This window comes from Melozone crissalis, unplaced genomic scaffold, assembly GCF_028551555.1.
Source record: "Melozone crissalis strain CALT ecotype California unplaced genomic scaffold, PUWL_Pcris_2 ptg000005l_1, whole genome shotgun sequence".
In the NCBI taxonomy this organism is placed as follows: domain Eukaryota; kingdom Metazoa; phylum Chordata; class Aves; order Passeriformes; family Passerellidae; genus Melozone; species Melozone crissalis.
In genome coordinates this window covers 37,274,667-37,296,674 of record NW_026535783.1, presented here as the reverse complement: position 1 = coordinate 37,296,674, position 22,008 = coordinate 37,274,667, and the positions used below count along the sequence as shown (strand labels likewise).

General features: G+C 36.6%; 1 protein-coding gene across 2 annotated transcripts in view; it reads right to left on the bottom strand.

The window, feature by feature from the left end:
* The window catches only part of FRMD3 (FERM domain containing 3), a 129,760-nt gene that overhangs the window by 56,827 nt on the left and 50,925 nt on the right, over positions 1-22,008 (bottom strand). For both annotated transcript variants that reach the window (XM_054284404.1, XM_054284413.1), the window contains exons 2-3: positions 14,934-15,038; positions 2,169-2,211 (exon numbers count right to left, since the gene is read on the bottom strand). In XM_054284404.1, the coding sequence (XP_054140379.1) occupies positions 2,169-2,211; positions 14,934-15,038 (148 nt within the window). The remainder of the gene's footprint in view (positions 1-2,168; positions 2,212-14,933; positions 15,039-22,008) is intronic.

Genomic DNA, 22,008 nt, shown 5'->3' with positions numbered 1-22,008 from the left:
CACTGTGAATAGCTTTCTGCACTACTTCTCCCAGGAGTTGTGTATACATAACACATGTGCTATTAACCAGTCACTTCATTGCTTCAGTTTTTAGACTTTCAACCTTCTACTAATTCCAGTCCTCACTTGTGCCACCTGACACTGGAAAGTTTTGCAAGTGAGTATCAATAATTTCTTCTTCTGAGTTTAAACCTTTTCATAGTAAACCAAATATTTCTAGATCAACTATGAGTTAACCCTGTTCCTTTAGAAATTTTTTGGTTTTCTACCTTAATATAGCCTATTTTTAGAAACATAAGTCAAAAGGTTCTTGATGCCAAATTCATACAAAAAATGTCCTTGAAACCTGTGGGAGCATAATCTTCATGTATTCTACACATGTACAAAATATATATACATAGCTCTATTTTTTTTCCTTAAAGGGTTATTGTAGCCACTGAAGTCTTTCTTCTGTGACATAAGAGAAGTTAACTTACACTAGTATTTTTAAATATAAGTTGCCAATCCAACTTTTAAACGTAAATTGTTAATCCAACTTCTGTGTCCTAAGGCTGGTAAAAAAAATCCATTCTCTTTGGCAGTTGTTCTTAAGACCTTTCCACTATGATAAACAACCTCATGCTAGATGCATTTTATTTTGCCATTTTGCTACATATTAATCTGTTTTTAGAGTTTTGATTAGGATTCTATCTCAAAAGCCACAGAAATCCTCTGATGAGGCCATCAAATCACTACATCTACGGAATTCTTGGGCTATCATCTATCACATCTAGGTAGCATCTATATGCAGGGAAGGTTGTTTTGAATACATCAAAACATTCTCAGCACATCTGTTGGCAGAGCCCCTGCATGTGCTGCTTTGCAAAGTGCACAAGAGGAATGAGCCCTTATACTTTGCTGGGTAAAAGCAGTAACATAAATGCAGGAGATACATTCAGGAAACTGTTCTACTTTTGATAACACATTAGAAGGAAGCAAGAGATCCAGATAATTTACAATTCTTATACTTTTTCTGTTCTTCCTTCTTTTCTTCCTTTACTAGCACTGCTGAGGAGAACAACTACGTTCTAATTTGACTTTTTTAAACTTAATTATTACTGGATAGTACTCCAGCTGGCTAAACACTAGATATAAAAGTTCATATTGAATATGCCAGATATATGAGTATTGGCATATATACACATGCATGCATATACTCTAGTATGGCTGCATTAATGGAAGAATTCCTTGAAATTCCTAGTCAACACCCAGTATTAGCTGGTTTTGCATATTAGACAATCTCTTAAGCCTCACTACATTTTAAAGCAAATATATTATCTCCCACAAAAAAAGGCTCCTTGTTAAAACAGAAAACTGTATATGAACAATATGAGGATAAAATTCTCCTTCATTTCATAAGACAGAATATAGATAGATAGATAGATAGATAGATAGATAGATAGATAGATAGATAGATGACAGCTAAGACACAACTTCTAGTGAGCCATGGCAATTGTCCAGAATTGCCAAATAAACTGCTGCATATAACCTTCTGAGTGCTAAAGCATTTCTGTTTCCTGAAGAGGTCTTCACAGTTGGACTATTTGATGGAAACCATAGGCCAGACAGTAACATTTCAATAAAATAATTAAAATAATGCAGTCCTGGTTTAAAGACACTTTTTAAAATACTGATCTTAAGTTCCCCCCTACCTGTAGCAGAAAGCTCACTTCTTAGCCCACGGTACTTGAGTTTGCTGGACAGTAACAATGATCTCAAGCCAGTGTTCTGCATTTTCAGGAAGCAAGGGGCAGCAGAAAGAAGGATAACCAGAAAAGACCTAGAAGCAATTGCCACACACCATTTTTATTGCCATCTCCCAGTGGCTGATGGCATCTGACTGAAAATGAGAGCTGGGACACACAGGTCTTCTGACTAGATCTGCCATCCCATGTCTGCTGGCCTCTGGCTGTAGCCATGGGCAGTGAGGAAAAGCTTTGATTGCCGAACACTGTAAGATGGTAAGATCAGGATAGCATGGAGTTTTTAGGACTCCTTCATGTGCTGACATGAAGGACCTGTTTACATTGAGAAACAAATGAATCTTATTCTAAATTACTGCATGGAAGCACAAGAAAACCTTCCGTTATTTAAAAATAAGTTTAAAAGCATGAGCTTTCAAGACTTACATTTCATTTGCTTGAAGATGGACTTGTTGGGCTCAAGCCAGTGCTGAAAAGACAAAGCAGAGAGCAGAGGTTAATATCAATCAAAAATGGCCTTGTAAATGTAAATGGTACCAAAAACGAGAAGTAGGAACTTTATTTCACTGAGGCATACATAAATGAGAAAAACACCTCCATAATGGAATTGTACTGTATAAGCATACTTGATATCACCAGTGCCTGTAAAATAGATGTAGCTGAGAATAGAAATAAGACAGATATTTCGAAGACCTATTTAAAGGACTACAGACTGTAGTCCTCAGCTTGCAGTAGACATTTTAGTCTTATACTTTTAGACATTTTTTTCCAGAAGAATGATCATATCAGACAGTAGGAAAGACTATTCAGAAACTTTAACATTGTCTCTTCATTGGTGTTGTCTTCTACGCTTCTTAAAACTAAAGAATGTCTAAGTACTATATCTTCAGTCAAAACACAAGCAATTGTTCTCTTCTAGCAAAAACTAAAAATCTCAAGGGAAAAAGATTGCACTTTTCTGTGAAATGTTCACAATAACCTAATCATAACTAATATACAGAAGAGAGGTATGGATGCTTATTAGTAGGTGCATAAATTTACAGGAAAAGATGCTTTTGGCAGGAAAATAAGTTAGGCTCGCACTTTAGTTAAGAGCCTTAGCATATCCCCTGCTAGCACTAGCTGACCTGCTCAGGAGGATGTTTTGTCAGACAAAAGAACATGCTGATATTCAAGTGCCACTTCAGACCACAGCCAGCAGCCTTTGTATTAGTATTTTTCATTTAAGCAAAAATCTCCACAGTAAAATGAGATTTGTGCTGTGGAAGCAGCTGGTCAAAAAGCACAGCATTCAACACTGGAAGGCCTTGCACTAAGGGATTTCATTTTTAACCCTTTCATTCTAGCTCTAAAACCCTTTGGTCAACTGCAAAAAGAAAACGTAGCATTTATTAAAAAATGTCCAATACTTAAAATATTGGATCCTAAAACATGGGCTATCATTTCTCTTCATAGCCTTTAGCAATTCTACTACAGAGAAAGGCCAGGGGTAGATATTTTGTAGGAGATGTTAATATCTGACAGAAAAGTATTACTTTAAAAATTATGACACCTCAAGAATTCAGGTGCAGTCAGGGTAACTGCAAATCAGTTTTCTGAAGAGAACTTTTGAAAAAACAAATACCATTGAATGAGCATTTTCAATATCTGTGGTTTATGTGCCATGGTTGCTCAGAAACTCACACAGAAATAGTCTACAGTAGTACTGGAGATAAGCCCTGCAATGTATTTCTATTTGAAGTTCGCTTATCACTGAGAGACTGATATGGAACCCTGGTACAAAGAAAACAAAAAGTCAACAACTTCAAACTTCAAACAACAGCCACAACACAACAACAGCCTTCCAACATTTCTTTACCTATTCTGTCTTCCCAGTATCTCTCTTTTTAGGGGAAAAGATGAAACATAATTGAATCAGCAATGACGGTTTCACTGAGTTACCAGAAATATCTAGCTCATTTCATTCTTTTTTTAGATAATACACATAAATTATTTATATGTTTCACTCTGAATTATGGGGGCTGAGAGTTGCTCATAAAAAGATAAAGACAATCTGATTTAAGAATTCTTATACAGTCTGCAGTGGTTTAGAGGTACATAATCCAGAATGAATTCACAGATGGGAAACTAAGACAAACCAGTATAGAAGTCCACTTTCCACAGCCCCACCCCACATCCACCAGGATCAGGCCACTCCTAGATGAAGATTCAGACAGCAAAAGGGGACTTGGACAGTGAGCCATGCTGTACTGCTCCCAGCAAACTGAAAGTTAAGAGTATTCAACATTTTCATCTGGCAGAAACACAACATGATTTTCTTCATATTTCTTTTTGAAATACCAAGCTGAAGTATCAGCACAGACCAGATCAGCATTTAGAACTGTTTGGAGAAGTTAATTACCTATTACAACAAAGCAGTTAGAGATTAAAAAAAGCAAATTTGCAAATATGAAACCCTGATACCAATCATGTGAATAGTGAAAGAGGGGAAACACGGAAATTTCTCAAACTCCCAGGAATGCAGATTTACCTAACATTTCCAAAATCAAACGTGTATCACTAAGACCCGACCTTCATGGGTTAAAAACAGATTGGAAATACACCAAGAAATTAAGCAGTCTAGGCTTTCACATGGAGGTCATGGAAGTGACAGGCAGTTTCTACAAGCTCAGATTTCTGCTGTGACCTTCTGTTGGTGGAAGATTGCAAACGTGTACACAATTCAGCTGAATCTTCCAGAAAACAGAGGAGTTACTTCATAATTTGTGGAGACTTTCAAAGACACAGCAATTAGGTGCTTAATGCTCTCTGACTGTCAGGGGAAGATAAACACCTTGTCATTGCTAATATTTCTGGAAATAGCCACCCCTATATTTGTTTGCATATTTCAATTTGAGTTTTAGGAAAGATTTTCCCCTGAGTACTTATCTTTCAGCCTTACAGCATTGACTATTAATAATTAATACCTGTGCCTCATCTCTACTATACAGTATCCAAGCCATATTTATTCCCAGATTAATTAGCTGTTATAGTAAGGAGGAGATTAAGGTTCCTAAAAATTAATCAAGCTGTTTCTGCAGAAACTTTATATTGAAAAGTATTTGGTTTTCCAAAATGCTTTTTCCATGTAGCAATATTTTTTTAACAACTTCCATGAAAAAAAATCTTAGGTGAATGAAAATATAACACCTCAAGTTAGCTTCTAAAGACGAATTTTAGAAACAATGCAAAAAAATGTCATTAATTCACATGTCACACTGCCTTGCAAGAACAGGCCACAGATGTTTTCAACTGTTCATTGCAATGAGTTATTGTACCCTTTATTGTAATAAAAACCCAAACAAAACTACTCAGGTATAAAACTGAGACAATAATCTTTTATTTCTTTACTAGAACTAAAGTGTCCAAATCAGGGAGAGAAAAAGAACTTCAGCAATTTTAAGCAGTTTCATCTCTGTCTTGTGTATTTGACATTGTAGTCCACAAAGGCTGCTTTAATTGAAGGATGGCCTACACCTGCTTGGCTTTATGTGTGATAGTAGCTAATGATCACTAGAAATCATTCCTGGAGGGGCTGAACTTCTTGTTTCATTGAAAGCATGTTAGCAACATGGTGGCTGCCCAATGGGGAAGGAAATACTTTGATCCTAATCCTGTTAACACATTGCCAAGCATTCTGAGAGGAGATTGATGTTCAGCACTACTAATTTCTAATCTCTTTTCCACAAGAGGTTCCAGTAGCTGCTATGTATCTCAGGGGTCAGACAGGTGCTCTCACAGAAAACAGAAGGGTGAGAGAAAGATACACAGAAACCTTGAAGGTCAGTCACGGGATAGCTAACGAGTCTTGGTGCTTCAAGTGCCAGTGGTGTGTAAGCAAACTGTCACAGATATCACTTTTGGTGTTGGATCCTAAAATATGCTGAGCATTGCCTTCTGACTAAGATTTCATTGCAACTGTATGCTGTGTTTCAGACTAGTGCAATTTTTGCTTTGTAAATAGAGCCTTCACCTCTGATCAGCCCTTAAGTGGCGCTGAGTAGTCATTAGCGAGGCCAGGTGTGTTCTTGCTTACCCACAAATGCTGAGCACCTGATGTGCTATCAGCTTTCACAGCAAAAGCTCAGGGTGAACAAGGACACCCTGCAAGGGTAAAAGCACCATTCTAGAAACTCAGTTTAACTCCAAAAACACTGATATGCTTTTGGTAAAAAACACTTCAGCCTGTTTCGACCTGTTTCAAATAAAGCCATTCACTGAGAAGGTCTGAGAGGGCCAAGCTTTGTCTTGATCCAGCACAGGGTTAAGAGTTCTAAATAAGAAGCTGTGAGGAAAAAGGAAACAGTGATAGACTCAAAGAACGGCCTGGGTGGAAGGGGACTTTAAAGATGATTTTGTTCCAACTCCCATTCCATTGACAGAGACATGTGTCATAAGACCTCATTGCTCAGAGTTTCATACAACCTGGCCTTGAGCACTCCCACGGATGGACCATCCACAGCCTCTCTGGGCAACCTGTTCTAGTGCCTCAAAGCACTGGCAGCAAAGTAAAGTCTCATCTCTTCCCAGCCTAGAGGCTTTTGATTAAGTCTCTGTGTTTGGAAGAGGAGCAGTCAGGAAGGGGCAACTGAAAGTGGCCAAATACTGTGAATACTTAAATTTCATTCAGCAAGCAATACTTTGCCAAGTGCTTGTATTTGCATACAGTAAAACACAATCAGAAGAACATGCAGGTTTTACAAAAATACTTCAGGCAAGGGCTGGACTGGAAAACTTTGTTTAATCGACAGAAAATAGCAGGAGAATGGAGTTATGAAACACTGCTAGAAAATTAAAAGAATAATTAATTTTATTGAAAAGTCCCTATATTAATCTTGGAAATAAACCCTATATTAATCTTGAAAATGAATATCTAATATTTTTCTTGAATGAAGAGCAAAATCAAGGTAAATTTGCTTTAGCTTCAAAGAAAGGACTTGCATAGGGACTGCCAAAAAAAATCCCAAACCAACCAACCAAACAAACAAACAAAAACAAACAAACAAATACATATTCAAAGCTCACATAAGTTCAGACAGGGCAATTAATTAGGCGACAGGCAACTCTTACAGGCACAAGAGATGCCAAAGGACGTAGGGCATAATGTGTGTCTCCTTCGTCATGCCCTGAGGCCAACACGGCTTTCTCATGGTTTCAAGAACTTTTATATCAGGAATATTGACATTGTTCTGCCACAGCAAAAGAGCTGCTCCTCTGTATTTTTGCCAAAATCAGAGCACCAATGTTATTTAGTGGCATGTTAATGAGGAAGAAACAAGGTGCATCACTATCACAAACATTTATCTGGTCCAGAAAAGGTAGTCACATACACTGGAGCAGAATCACCAGTTCAGAATATGATTCTGAACTGGCAAATTTCCAAATTATCACTGTTGTATGTTGGAACTTATCCATAGTCTCTACATCAGCTGAACATCTGGCCATAAAATCTGCATATATTGATGGATGCATGAGCCACCACATTCTCACAGAAAGCTGGTTCACAACCAATGGGAAAAAAAATCTTTGTTTTTATCAATATATGATAATATAAAAGGATTTCGTTTACAAGTTTCTAATCTTCACACAAGATATTTAGTTAGTAATATTTCTGCTGAATTAAGTGTATACAAATGTATATATTCTCTTCACATTATTATTCATTTCTGTCAAATTTTTGTTTAGTACATAAATGCAGCTCTACTAGTAAAAGCATGATGCCATTTAACTCAGCACTTAGTCTCTGAAAATGGTCTGAAACAAGCACTTAGAGAAAGAACAAGAGCAGTAGCTCCTATTGTGCTCAATGGGCTCCCAGCCTCCATTAAAATTCATTTTAAATCTTTGTAGGCTTTAAACAATTTGTCCGAACTCCAATTTTTAACACTTCTTTCAAATTCATGACAGCTACAATGAATTTTATTATTGCCTATGGTTTTCTAAAAACTATTTCTCAATACCAGTGACTTTACACTTAGTTTACTTTAGAGTGTCTCAGTTCTCAGAATTACAGGCCAATTTTTCCCTGATCACCTTCTCCAAGTTATTTTACAGCATGTTTTTCTCTCTCATTCACTTTTGCTTACTCTCTTATTCATTCTCTCTCACTCACCTCTTTTCCTAGACATATTATTTTTTACTCCAGCTCTGGATGAAATCCATTTCTATTAGATATAATTCCCACAGCCTTCTTTGTTCCTTTTCCAGTTCAATTATTTTGAATTAACATGACCTGAACAACACACAGCAAGCAGCATTGCAGCAAAAGTTCATGCAAATGCAATAAATTTTGTGATAAGTCTGCCCTGGAGCAGAGGTTGATATGCATGGATTAGGATTAAGATTTTTATTAACTTATAGTTCAGTTTCTCTGGGATTCTGCCCATAATACTTCTGTTCTACCCCTTCACAGAGACTGGAGTTCTCCCAGACTGGTCTCTACTCCTAACTGTATGGAGTATTGCAAGTCCTTAAAAACAAAACTTCATTAAACTGAGGTTGCAAGTTGTCTGATGTGTCTTTCTTCCAACCTCCACCACTCTCATGTGGGACTAGACACACATTTTTAGAAACATGTGTTAAATAGCTCTCTTGCTAAAACACAGATCAGCTGCACTCAAGATTTGATGACCCTTTCCCAAGGTCCCTCTGATGAGGAACTGCTGTACATTTTGTATATAACTCCCATTAAAAACAGAACCACTGCTTCATGATAAAGAAATTAATTACTAATGGACCAGAGATGAATTTCCTTTCCTAGTAAATACTGGCACAATGCTAAACTACTTAGGTTGTAAGATTAAACAAGTATTCTGCCCAGGTCGATTGTAAGTGATACACTTTGGTATACAAATGAGTCTCCTCACCACCCTTACTAGTGAAATAAATGAAATAAAATCTGATTAAAAAAAAAAAAACTATATCTGTGTCACCCAGTTTTCATCATATTTAAGCTTGAAAGCAAAATGAGAATTTTATCTGCAATAGTTCTTTAGGGAGGAATTAGCAGGCATGCCAACAAATCCATAGTGTCCAGTGTCACCCTCCTATCAAAGCAGCAAACCAGGCTCTATGCTCTGGGCAAGTCAGAAAATTCCAGTGTACTCAAAGCTACCACTCAGGATCAGCTGCATAGAGGGAGTGTACTCATAGAGTAGTTTTACTAATTTGAAAGCTTTATTTTCATACAAGCACAGGGCTAAAACCACTGCACTGCTCTGCTACTCCCAGACAGCCCTGCAATACACCCACATGACAAAGCATCTTAATGCTTAAGGGTGATTCTGATTTCAGACATCTCCACAGTGACAGCTAAGACTTCACAATTGCTTCAGGGTCCTACAAAGCCTTTTCATGACATTTCCAACCTACACCATGGGTAGCTCCAAGGTATTTCTGTCTAATTACCACGCCAAACTTCTACACTCAAAAACAAAATCCCAAGCATTGGGCCCAGATTGATCCACTGGGAATGAAAAAAGAAAAAAAAAAAAAAAAAAAAAGGAGAGAAATATTTCCAAATTTAAATAATTGCTCAGATTGCTCAGGTGCACTTCTGAAGGGACTTAAAGACTATCTTTTACCACACTAGCATTTTTCTGCTGAATCTCCCCTTGCACTCTAGAACAACAGCCTCTTTCAACAAGAAATCCACTCTAGAGAAGATGCTGAACAGCTGCTTCACTCTGTCATCCTATTCTCATCTTGTATCAGTCCAAAAATGAAGCCCAGAGAATTAGCCATTTTGCATTTCCACAAGTGTGGGAGGGTACAATTGGCCTCAATATGGTATTTAGTATATGGAAAGGTACCAGGAATAGTTCCTTCAGCAGGAGAATCAGTAACAGCTGGTCCTGGCATGGTTCCTATTCGAAACTGTTAAAAAGTACAAGCTCCAAAATGATTGTTCCTGTGTTCTTACAGTGTTTCTTACAATGTATCAATGTCTCTTTATTTTCTTGAGATTTCTTGGGCTGGGTTTGGTCTTCAGTGTTTTCCTCAGTAAGAAAAATAACAGGGTTCTATCCACCAATGTGGTAGCTTATCTTCATGAACCCATAGAGGAACTTAATAATGAGAATTATATAGAATTATAAAACCATCAAGGCTGGAAGACACCTTTAACACCATCCTTCACCCAGCACTAGCAATATAACCCTTAAATCACTAAACCACATAACCCAGCAACAGATCCAGACTCCTCTTCAGCACTGCCAAGGATGGTGACTCTATCACCTCCCAGGGAAACCTATTTCCTGACCACCCTAAGAGTGAAAAAAATTTCTTAATAACTAATCTGAATTTCCCCTGTCTCATCTTAAGGCCATTTCCCCTGGTCCTCTCCCAGCTGGCACAGTACAGGAAACCAGCCCCCACCTCACTACACCCTCCTTTCAGGGAGCTGTAGGGAGTGATGAGGTCCCCCCTGAGCCTCCTCTCCTCCAGACTAAACAAACCCAGGTCCCTCAGCCATTCCTCATAAGACAGGCTTTCTAGTCCTTTCACGAGCCTTGTTGCTCTTCTCTGGACACTCTCCAGCACCTCAAAGTCCTTTTTATAGTGAGGGGCCCAGAACAGAATACAGGACTCAAGGTGTGGCCTCACCGATGCCAAGTGCAGAGGGATGATCTCTGACCTGGTCAAATTTGACCAAAAGTAGCTTCAAATGTTACTACAGTTTAGAGTCAGAGAGAAAGGCAATATGATCCCACATAACAGTCTCAGAAATCCACATGAGAAAGTTAACAGTTAATATATGAACACTAGGAACTCCTTTGTTCTCACTATCATTAGACATAAAACGGCATACCACAATTTACTGCATAAAATTAATACACAACTGACATTTTTGAATCTACGCTAAGGAAAAGTTTCCCCAAAAGACTATCCAAATGTGACACTAAAAGGTAAAACATGGTGGAGAACCTATGGTTTTTAATTGCTAGTTCAATTTGATTTATTGTCACTGTACTCTCCCATAGACATAAAAGAAAATGCAATGCTACCTTCTGTTAAGAGTGTCATCCAGAGTTTGTCTGGAGTAGAATATGGAAAACTATAGAAAATTTTTTAAAGTTTATGTATGCTCAAAAAAGTTTAAGTATGTCCAAAATATACACACATGTTTACTTACGTAGGAGGAAAGGATTATTATAAAAGTGAAGTTGGGGAGAGGAAGAAATATATATTATTACTTATTTGAAAAATAATCTATAAAAACACCAGCTGTTTTCCTGTATTTCAAATTTTTTTTACATAATTAGCTCAATTTTCTGCATTTTTACACAGTCAGAAATTCTGAATGTTCTAAACAGAAACCTTGAAACATTTAATTTTAAACATCTGAAATATTGAAGCATTTCATTTTTTAACTTCTCAAACTCAATCAAACATTTTCATACTCCTAAATCAAAATGCTACATTTTAGTAGCATATTCTACATTTAGAAGATATTTTGGATTAATTAAAGCTGGTATTTTTGCCTGCTTGAGCTCCCTCATTATAAAACAAAAGGACTGCAAATTAGCTTTCAGAGCAACTATGGAACGTTTGCACAAAAGAAATTAAATCTTAATAAAATGGAGGCAAGCATGGCTGCTAGACTAAATGCCAGCGGCATAAATCTGCATAATATTTAATATATATGTGTGTGTGTGCATACACTGTATAATAATATACTATTATTATTTTGTATATCACTATTCAAAAAAATCAATCAAGAATAATTCACTAGAAGCCTGAATTAAATGCATGATTTTGGCAGTTTCATTTGGAACCAGTGATATAGCCCATTCTGTGCAAGCACAGAGACTATGCAGTCGAATATAAAATTCTGCAACATATGAAATGCTACAACAGAGGCATTTAGCATTTCCAAGAAATTCAGCAAAGCAACGCCCATTGTGTGCTATGTACATCAGAATCAACAACAACCCTCCTGAAAAAGAGTTATGCTTTCTTGTTTCAGCTCCTATTACATGTTATTTGAAAGAACAGTCAGAAGATGGTGCCTAGTCTCTGTCTTTGCCAATATTTAATATAAACTTCTTCCATAAAATTATAGAGAATTCTCCCAAAATTATTGACCAACCTGGTGAAAGATTTTTCCCCACTGCCTCCATTAGGACTGTCTCAGACAGTGCAGCTCTCACCACTGTAAGAACCACCTCCCTTGCTTAAACATTTTTTTTTCTTTCTATTTTACACTCTGATGCATGTATAACCCTATCTTCCTAGCCTTTGATTCCTGCGCTAAAAGGGTGTGTTCTTCTTAGAAGCATCTCATAAACAAGCTCTCCACTCTTTTATGCTTCTAATACACCTTCTCCCCTCTTTCCATCTTCAGTTAAGTTGATCTTTCTTGAATACAGATATCTAGATCAGAGCAGCTGAGGTCTCATTAGAGCCTAATGATATTAATACCTTCCCGCAAATACAGTCCTGAGAGGCAAACAAAGTGTCTGTTACCATAGCCACGCCATGCACTAAAACCAGACTAGCCGATAGTCACTTTATTCATTTTCCCACACCCCTTTATTTGTCTCTGGGACACTGAAGTACATTGTCGCACACATTATCAACTAGCATGACAGCATGAACTATCACTGCCATCAAAGCAGTTGTGCTTGGCCAAACCACAAGGTTTAAATTCAGAAAGCAGCTGCTGCTGAAATCCACATACTGATCTTTGCTGGGCTACTGTTTGCATTCTGTGAACCAATCTCACCAAGTCCTAATAATTTACTGTGGAAAATGTGTGTCTCTTTCTCTTCATTGGGACCTGTAAGAATTCCACTAAGTCTTGGAAATTTTTTCGACCAAATTACAAATACACTTTGGAAATTTCTTCTACAGAACTATAAGTACTCATACCTGTACAGTGGCTACAGCCATATGACATTTCTCCTGTGATATTATACTTGCTATAGCTTATCTCTTTAACCACATGCCTAGGCAACTACTGATGGATTTTTGTTACATGAATTCCAGGCATGTAAGCTCACAATTGCTAAAATAAAAACAGTGAGGAAAACTGCCACATACCTCATAAATTCAAAACTGTAATGTCCATAGTTTTTTAGTGAGCTGTCCTGGTTTTGGCCAGGACAGAGTTAACTTTTTGCAGCAACCATGAGGTGGCAAAGCCTGGAGCTATGTGGGAGTGTCTGGGTTATCATATATTCACGTCATTGCTGGGGTGCACAAGTAAGGAATTCTTGGACTCCCAGAAAGCTGTTTGTGACAATAAAAGGTACTGGATATAAAAATAGCTTATTTTAATGAATTGTTACATAAAAGAATGTACACTGCTTTCAACTCATCAATGAAGCATTTAAGTCTGTACAAAGAAGGGTCCCTTATAAATCGTGTCCTAATTCATGACAGAATTTAAAATAAAGAAATAGAGAGACGTTATTGATATGCTTAAAAACATGAGAGCAATTATGAATCAGCATTTAAAAACACATTTGCGGAAATTCAAGTTTTGTAAGTCTGTTTAACAAAATCCAGCTGAAGACTGGACCAGTGGGTAGTGGTCCAGACTATTCAGAATAGCAACAGTATTCTCTAGTTGTGGGATAAAAAGTGAAATGAAAACACAAAATTTTTTAGGTAAGAACATTATTTTTTTTTTCAAATTGTCTTGTGCTGCTAAGCAATAAAAAAAAATTAGCTTCTGTAGAATCTTCCATAAACTTAGCACTAAATTAGCTATTCTACAAGATGTAAAACAGCAACTGTATGGCCATGATGGATAAGACAGTGCAGCAAATTCAGCTAACAATATAGCTAACAGCTCTTTGAAATGCGGGAACCACATACTGTATGATATAATGGGCATCACAATCACTTCCAGGTTTTGGAGTTCTTTTCTCAAGTATCACTGTTTTAAAGTATTTTGACAAAAATTTGGTTTTATTTGAAAGACCCTCTTTACTTCCGTTAAGTAAAATAACTTTTCTGTAGCTTTTTTGAGTGACTGTCAGAGAAACACCCAAAAGAAGTAAGTGTTTATTAAGTCTTACTTAATTATAACCCAATTATTAGCCCCGCCAAATCTTCCTATCAATTCCAAACAGGTGAATATCTCTATAACTTTCATGATTGTGAAGAATTAAGAACACTGGTGAAAATAAATGCTAATTATTTTCGCTTTAAAGGGGGGATGCAATGGAAACTATTTGGTGTAGCTTTGAAAAGCTTTTGCAATTCTATAAGGTTGAGCTGATGGTGATAGCCCAACTCCTGTGATTTTTGACAAAACTAATTAAGGCGTAGTAAGAGGTATCCCGCCAAATTATTTTTTTCGTTTTCAATCACAGAAGCTTCAAACTGGTAGTTGTTTCCAGAGATTAAATGCCATTGTATGCACCCAAGATATTTAAAGTCGCATATCTAAGTCTTAATACTGAGACCAGCAGGACAACATGGTGAAGAAGCAGTTCCGAATTTCAGTATCTCAGGACTTCTGCTTTCTGTGTTCACCATTTGCTCCTACTGTCATACAATAAAAGTCCTCTGAAGCCATGTGGGGGTAGCAGCAGCAAATCACCGATAAAATACAACCTGCAGAACCACCTAACACCTAGGAAGGATGACTAATTGCTGTACACAAAAATGTCTACAGCACAGGCCTGAGAACTTTATTGCAGAAATGTAAAGATGCTTATAGGGAGGACCAGCCTGAAGAACCCCCCAAAGCTTGACAAATCACATCTGTTTTCTGTATTATAGACTTAGGTCCATGTATCCTGTGATGGGTGAAACAGAATGACTGCATAGGATTTCTTCTTACATATCCCAAAAATCAAACACCAAGAGAAAACTAAAAATCCCAAATTCCAGCACACGGTCAGAGCCTAGAGCTGCTCTGTGCTGACTCTGAGTCATGCCTATAGATTCTTTTCTAGTTTAAGTGACCAGAACTACACAAATCAGAATATATAATAATATAGTAATAGCATGATAATAAATACATTAAGTGAGGGGGAAATTAATTTAATAATGCCCCTTTAGGAACCTTTACAGATTACAGCCTGAGTACAAATCCTCAGAGATACACAACTTTGCATCAGAACACACATTCTTACTAAAAAAAAACTTCAATTAACTTTGCTTTAAAGCAAATTTAGTCAGAGATTATATACATACCCTCTGCTTCTCAGGGTCAACATATCGAATGCCAAAATAGTCTTTTTCCAGCAAGCTGTAATAGTTGCAGATGTGATCGATAAGAAACTGACCCTTGGTTTCCCTCTGTAAAAAGATAAAGAAATTAAACATTATGTGAATTTGCTGTCTACAAATCTATGCAAAGTGTCAAGGAAAATGATACGTGAAATTTGTTGTTATTCAGATGAGGACAAGGATTTAACTGTTTATCGTCTCTATAAGACTCAAGAGAGTAATGATCAATACACTCCCTGCACATTCATAGATTGGTTAAGGAAATATCATTACTACTCCTACCTCAGGAAAACTCTTGCTGCTCTAATGGCTACAAATTTATGAGACTCAATATGCCACTAGCAATCATATTTCCACGGATGCTATAATGGCATAACATTTATATACAGAATTTCAAAACCCTTTTTGGTTTTTTATCCTCTCAAATTTGAAAGCAGATCTGAATGTGAATACTCTATTGGATGCTTACACAGTGCCCACAGCAAGAGAGGTCTGATCACTAATTCCCTCCATTAACTCAAAGCTACAGTATAAAGAGCAAATGCCCAAATGACTGAAAGAGAAGTTTTCATCTTTGTGGTGTCACTGGGTAACCACAGCCAAATCTTAGTGTTACACATGATATTTAGCTAACAATCTCATTTTTTCTTTCTGTTTTCTTCCATCTCAAGAGTGTGGGTTTATTCTCATTTATCTGACACCTAATATGGAGATCCTACACGAGTTTTCACATTTCTTCTGATCCAGCTAATGTGAAGGTTCATGTGGGTTTTTTTCTGAAATGTGATTTGTGTCAGTATTGGCATGGGACTAAAGCTGTTTTCCTGAAATAGTCCCTTCCAAACAGACAACGGTGCTTTACTACACAGTGGTGTAGGTCTCTACATTTTTTCCCTCTATGTGTTCACCCTCATCCTGCACTGAGACATCTCTGCTGCAGACCAGGAGCCTCTATCCTTTGCTGACATGAAACAATTTGAATTCAGCTCTTTAATGTCTACTGAATAGAAACTACACAGGACATTAAATCACTTCATATAAAAATACGGCTTAATTGTTTTACTCCAAACTACTTCCTGAAAACTTTAATGCTATGCCTTGTTCAAACTTTTTTTTAAGAATTTAAGAGGTACTTCAATCTGTAAAGAGCATGGCAAGCAAAATTGAAGGGACGGCATCTCTATATCTCATGGTACTTTACAAGGCTGGGTATTGCTAGCATATTCACTTTGCACAGAAGTAGCTGAGCCCAAACCAGCACCATGACCTGTCAGAGGTCATGCTCTAAAGGGCAGAGGAGGTGATAGCTTGGGCACCACCACTGTTTGGTGAGATCTACTGCTTCCCACAGGAAGCAGTAGACATGCTGAAGACTGGAGAGTTAGAAAATAATACAATCTGTGAACTAAATTTTTGTTCTCTTATCTTTACAATTAATAAGGAATTCTCATGTAGAAACAGTTGCTTATTTTTTGGTCTCCATCACTCAACAAACAGATAAACAAAAAACATCCTCAGTTAAGGCCCTGACAAAGACAGGCATTGCCCTTCTGTATGCTGAGGCTCCTGCAGACGTAACCTTGCCTGCCATAAGAACGTCCTCTCTTCCCAAATTCACTTCCAGCCACAATGGAATTGCCAATTTCTCTACAGATTTCCTTTTCCTAGGAAGAGGAGAAGATGTGGCAATCTCTGTTTCCAATGCTACTGTGTAAGCCATCTGATTCCCCTACTCCTATCTGTCTCCACCTTTTATCTCTTATAAATTTTAGTCCTGCATTCTTCCATGCTTTCCTACTTGCCTGGAGATATCTCTGCCTTGTCTGCACATGGTGCTCCTATAATGTTTTTTCGTATTTTCAAACAACCTTTGTCGAAGGATGTTAACACATTTTGTCTGTTCAGTTTGTGCTCATGCATCCCCATGTTTTGCACCCTGTAGTGTTACCTTTTCCCATGTAATCTAGATGCAACAGGTTTCCTTCCAGCCTCAAGACATAAAAGAATCAACTTGTTTACTGTTAAGAGTGGTTACATTCACTGACATCTCTTGGGGCTGTACCCAGTTACAAGTATGGGCATCCCAGAGACAACATAGAGAACACTTTTCTCAAAAGGAAAAGTCCTATCAAAGTCTGAAAAATACAAAAGGAAAACTGTCACTCTGCCTGTGGCTAACAAAAAAAACCCTCATACGCTAATGCAGCCATAGTTCAATTAACTGCTTTCTAACTTAAAATCTTGTAAGTGTCTGGAAAGTTCTGTGACTATGAGAGGCCATCAAAATATTGACAAAATTGCATGGTGACATTTCATCACAAAGGCAGTAGGGGCAATTATAAACACAGATGTGACATTTAAGTTGCATACAGTTTTCAACTAATCTACAGCAAATTAAATTGGACTGGGAAATAACAGCTATTAGATGACTCAGGTACAATCAAACATGAAAACAGATTTTACTGGCAACAGTGTACAAACAAAATCCATTTTTTAAAACACTGGAAGTGGGGAAGCCAGGCTATCCATATTTTCATCTGACAAATTTAGAGGGTGTCACTGTCTTCTGGCTTGTCTATATGATGCTTGTATGCGCTAAACCAGGACACATCGGAAAAACAGTCAGTAATACAATCTTCTACAACAAACTATTAGGGGTTGACTTTCTAATCTGTGAATTTTAAAATTTGCTTTTCTTCAGTCACCTAAATAATCACAAATTTCTGAGCTCCTGAAGAAACCAATAAAAGCCTACAGCACACATAATGTTTCTAAATCCAGTGACGCCGTTCTGTTTCAAAAAGGAATTGATGTCCTAGTTTTCTTCCTTGGAAAATAGATGATGGAAACAAACCAAACTAAAAAGAGCAAAAAGCCTCCAAGCTAGATTCATGCTCTAGCAATCTTTAAGCTTCCCATCGATAAATAGAAGGGACTAGTTAATAATTCATCCTTGGTTAATATACCCCCTTCAGTTCATTACATTTAAAAAAAAAATCAAGATGCACAAAAGTCGGCTAATTCAGCACAGGCATAATGTAGTGAGAGTCCTCATATGAAATTGTAAATGTTCCACTATTAAAGCCTTCTAGACACCTAAAATTTTGAAAAAAATAAAGATATATTAATTGATACACAGAGGAAAATACTTGATGTGGCACATTGCACATCAAGTCCTAATTCATAATAGATTGTATGACAAGAAGGATGGGCAGTGGCAGTTAATTTTATTTTCTCCAAACAGCAGAATAAATAAACATTTTTTACATTTCTCTAACCATGCTTAAAATTCTTCTGAGCTTTAGAATCTAATGATCTTTTTCTACACATTACTACATATTACCATGCTACAAAAGAATATATTAAAACACAATTTCGTTCTGATTCATGAAAGAATCTGGATAACACAAATTAAGAACAGCAAGTCATCCACAACAGAGAGGGGAATGGATTTGGGTCAGAGAATAATGAATATAAAACATTGCCTGAAATTTCAGACAGTTGCTATATAGCTTTCCAATTAAGTGATCCTTAAAAAAAAAAAAGAAAAAAAAAGAAAAAAAAAAGAAAAAGAAAGAAAAAGAAAAAAAATCCAAAGAAACAAAAACAATCCTTAAACCCTTTTATACAAAAAAGTACTTTGTAGCAATTCAGAAAAATCATTTTATATTACATTTTGGAATGTTTGTCAGGACATGAAAAAATTACATAATAAAGAAACCCATTATTTCCAATACCACTGAAGAATTTCAGCCACAAACAACAGGGATCTGAAAGTAATAGTCAAGTCATACACTTAAAATTTTCACAGTTCAAATATTTGAGAATTATACCACAGTTCACTCAGAAGTTATCCACTATCATCCATTAAAGAAGATATATGCAGGCAGAAGCAATAGTCAGAAAAGTCTGTAGGTGAGATATATGAAATATCCTGAATTGTAATCAATACATTGTGTTCAATTAAATAATACTATTAAATAAGCCACTTTTTAAAGTGTATTAATTCAAATATGCCTTTCTATCTTAAATGAGAAGTATTTTCATTCATATTTTTGTTACCCATGCAATGGCTTTAAACGAAGTCCTATAATGCAGATATACCGCACACTTAAAAATTTGGAGAATTCTATAAATAATTTGAGAAGTGGCTTTCTGATTTATTTAGATGAATAGGCACAGACAAGATGAGTATGTTTTTCCTATGGCTGTATTTGAATATCTGACCTTAATACTACTAAAATCCCACAACAAACCCCAACACATATGTAACAGATATAATACCATGTAAATGACAAAATCCCCGAACACACAAGGTCAGTTTGCAAATAACTGTTAAACACTGCTTTTTTTAAGCTGGATCAAAAGTTTTCATTTCCATTGAAACAAATATGTATCAAACTAAACTAGCAGCTGTGTAAAAGAATTAAGCAAAACAGGATGTTCTGTGCTGCAACAAGATATGAAAACATGATCACACGGAGTCTTCCATTGATAGGCTCAGAGGGCAACCTGAGTTTCTACCTCAGCTCTAGGAACTGAGTAACAAACTGGAGAATGCTTCATTCTCCCTACCAGACACTCTTATTACAGCTTCCATTTCTGCAACTCTGCAAATTTATGACTGAGTAACCTAATTCCTTGGTAATTTCTCTGGTATACAGAAACTAACCCAAACAACAATCTTTGTAGCTCTTGCACAGTTTAACACATTATCCCCATCTCATGCTTGCTTTGGGGATTTTTTTTTTTTTATTTCATCTATCTTGATGCAACTTAAAAAGCAAGGCAGAATGTAACTTGTTCTACCAATTTAACAATTCTCCAATGACATAAAACAAGATCACAAAATCTTTCTGACTGCTTCATAAAACCAAAAATGAGAGGAAAACTACTTATAACACTTTAAGATCTTACATTCAGTGAAATGTTTTCCCTATTTCAATTTGCTTTACTGTGGAGTTCTGTGTCTATTAATCTGAATGTCGTCACAAGGAAGAGCAAGAATCACAAGCAGATTAAACACAATGTTTCTGCTCTGTTATCTAACCACTGAAGTCCTGCCATCTGTGCTTATCTCTGTCAGGAAGCCACTGGCTTTCCTAAGAAGTGTGCAGAGTCATAAACACATATTTATTAATACTGGGGATTTCAATCCTCATCCCATAAGTGTCTTTACTTGTGTGAACAGTTCCTAGCAGTGACCCTAGGCATAAAGCTGGTCACTTAAGTCCTTACTTAAGTCTAAAGTCATGCACAAAAAAAACCCCAAAAAACAAAAACAAACCAAACCAACCTAAAAACTATCAACACAACAAACAAAGCACAATGAAACCAGCATTTCTGTCTAAATTAATGGAAATTCAGGCTCTCAGGCAAGGCAAGCGTGCTGTTTGATTTTGTATGCTTGTTTTCTTTGGTGTGCAACATATTTGAAGTTCAATAGATGTAAAAGAATGAAATGCATGTATTGAAGAACAATCACGATAGAACACAAGAATGAAAACTAATCCAGTCAGAAAAATGGACAAAACCATTGTGCCTCTAAGGCCCAAAAAAAAAAAAAAAACCAAAAAAAAAACTAAAACAAAAGCCAAAAGCATTTTTATCCACTAAAAACTGTAAAAAAGATAGTTCTGTTGACAATATGTAACAATTATAAAAAGTAACAGAGCCAAACTACATCTTTGACTGCCATGTCTCACATTTTTGACTTTTCTTTGGACATTCTCTACCAGTGATAAGATCATATTTCTTCTAGGCTTTTCATGACAGAAATTACTTGAACACCAACAGGCACATGACTTCTGTTTCATTGACAATTATTCCGTAGTTCAGGATGGGGCCAGCTCTCACGCACCAGAGTTTGGCTGTGGAAGGACAACTGGGAGCAATCCTTGCTCATGCCCATTTTAATACAGCTATGATCACATTTGCATTTGTCTCCAGTGGCACAGCAAAAGAGTTCACTGAGCATCACTGGGGTGGTATGTGCCCTGGAATGGGATTCATTTAACATCTATCCTTTGAAGCTGAATAGGGAGGAGAACTAAGGGCACAGAGAAGGAGGAATACTAGGCATGCCGGAATTTCTCAGTATCTTCTAGATAAATTTTTAAGTATTGCCTGAATAACAGCATGTGGAACAGAACCCTCATTCTGCAGCAACCAAAGTCAGTGAGGTGGAACAGACTCAACTCTGACATGGAAAAACTGGGCCAGCCCTAACCCTGACAATATCCAATGTCCTCTGCAAATTTCTTATGGCTCTTTGGATTTATGGATTCACTGAGACTACAGATGACAGCAAGTACTCACAAGATAGATACAGAGACAAGTACTTTGCCTTTTTTTTTTCCTTCTTTGGAAACAACAACAGGAATATATGAAAAGGTCTCACAAGAAGTCAATACTGAATAATGCCTTCAAAATATATAGAACAATAAAAGCATGCCTGTTTCACTCCGCAGCTAAAGTGGTATAACTCTTTAAAAGGAATTCCTTCCATCCATAATCAGCATCCTACAGGATTTTATACTATTTGAAAATACACTGGAAGAGTGTACTAAACTAGAGTCTAGTCTAGTATATAACATTTAACCAGAAAATTTTCTCAGTTGCAAGAGGAGTCAGTTATAATTTACTTCTTTTATTGTAGTTTAAGTCCCAAAATACAAAAGGAAACTTTTGCTGAAAGAAAACAAACAAATTGGAAATTGAAGATTTCATTTTAGAAACCAAGTACTTATTGCAGATTTTTCTTCTGTTAACAGTGAAGAATTAATTATATTTCTACAAACCTAAAATGAAGCAAAAAAAAGGGACAACGGTTTTTAATGAAAGGCACAAAACATGACACTGCAATAAAGTCACTGACATTTACTTAATTATATGTAAGTATAACACACATTATTTTATGTTAATTGCCCCTTCCACACATTATTTTATATGGGTAACTAATATAAAAATATATGCAAAGTATATATTTTGTTCTATATACTAGTTACTATTTCTATATTAATTAAAAATCATTTCTATC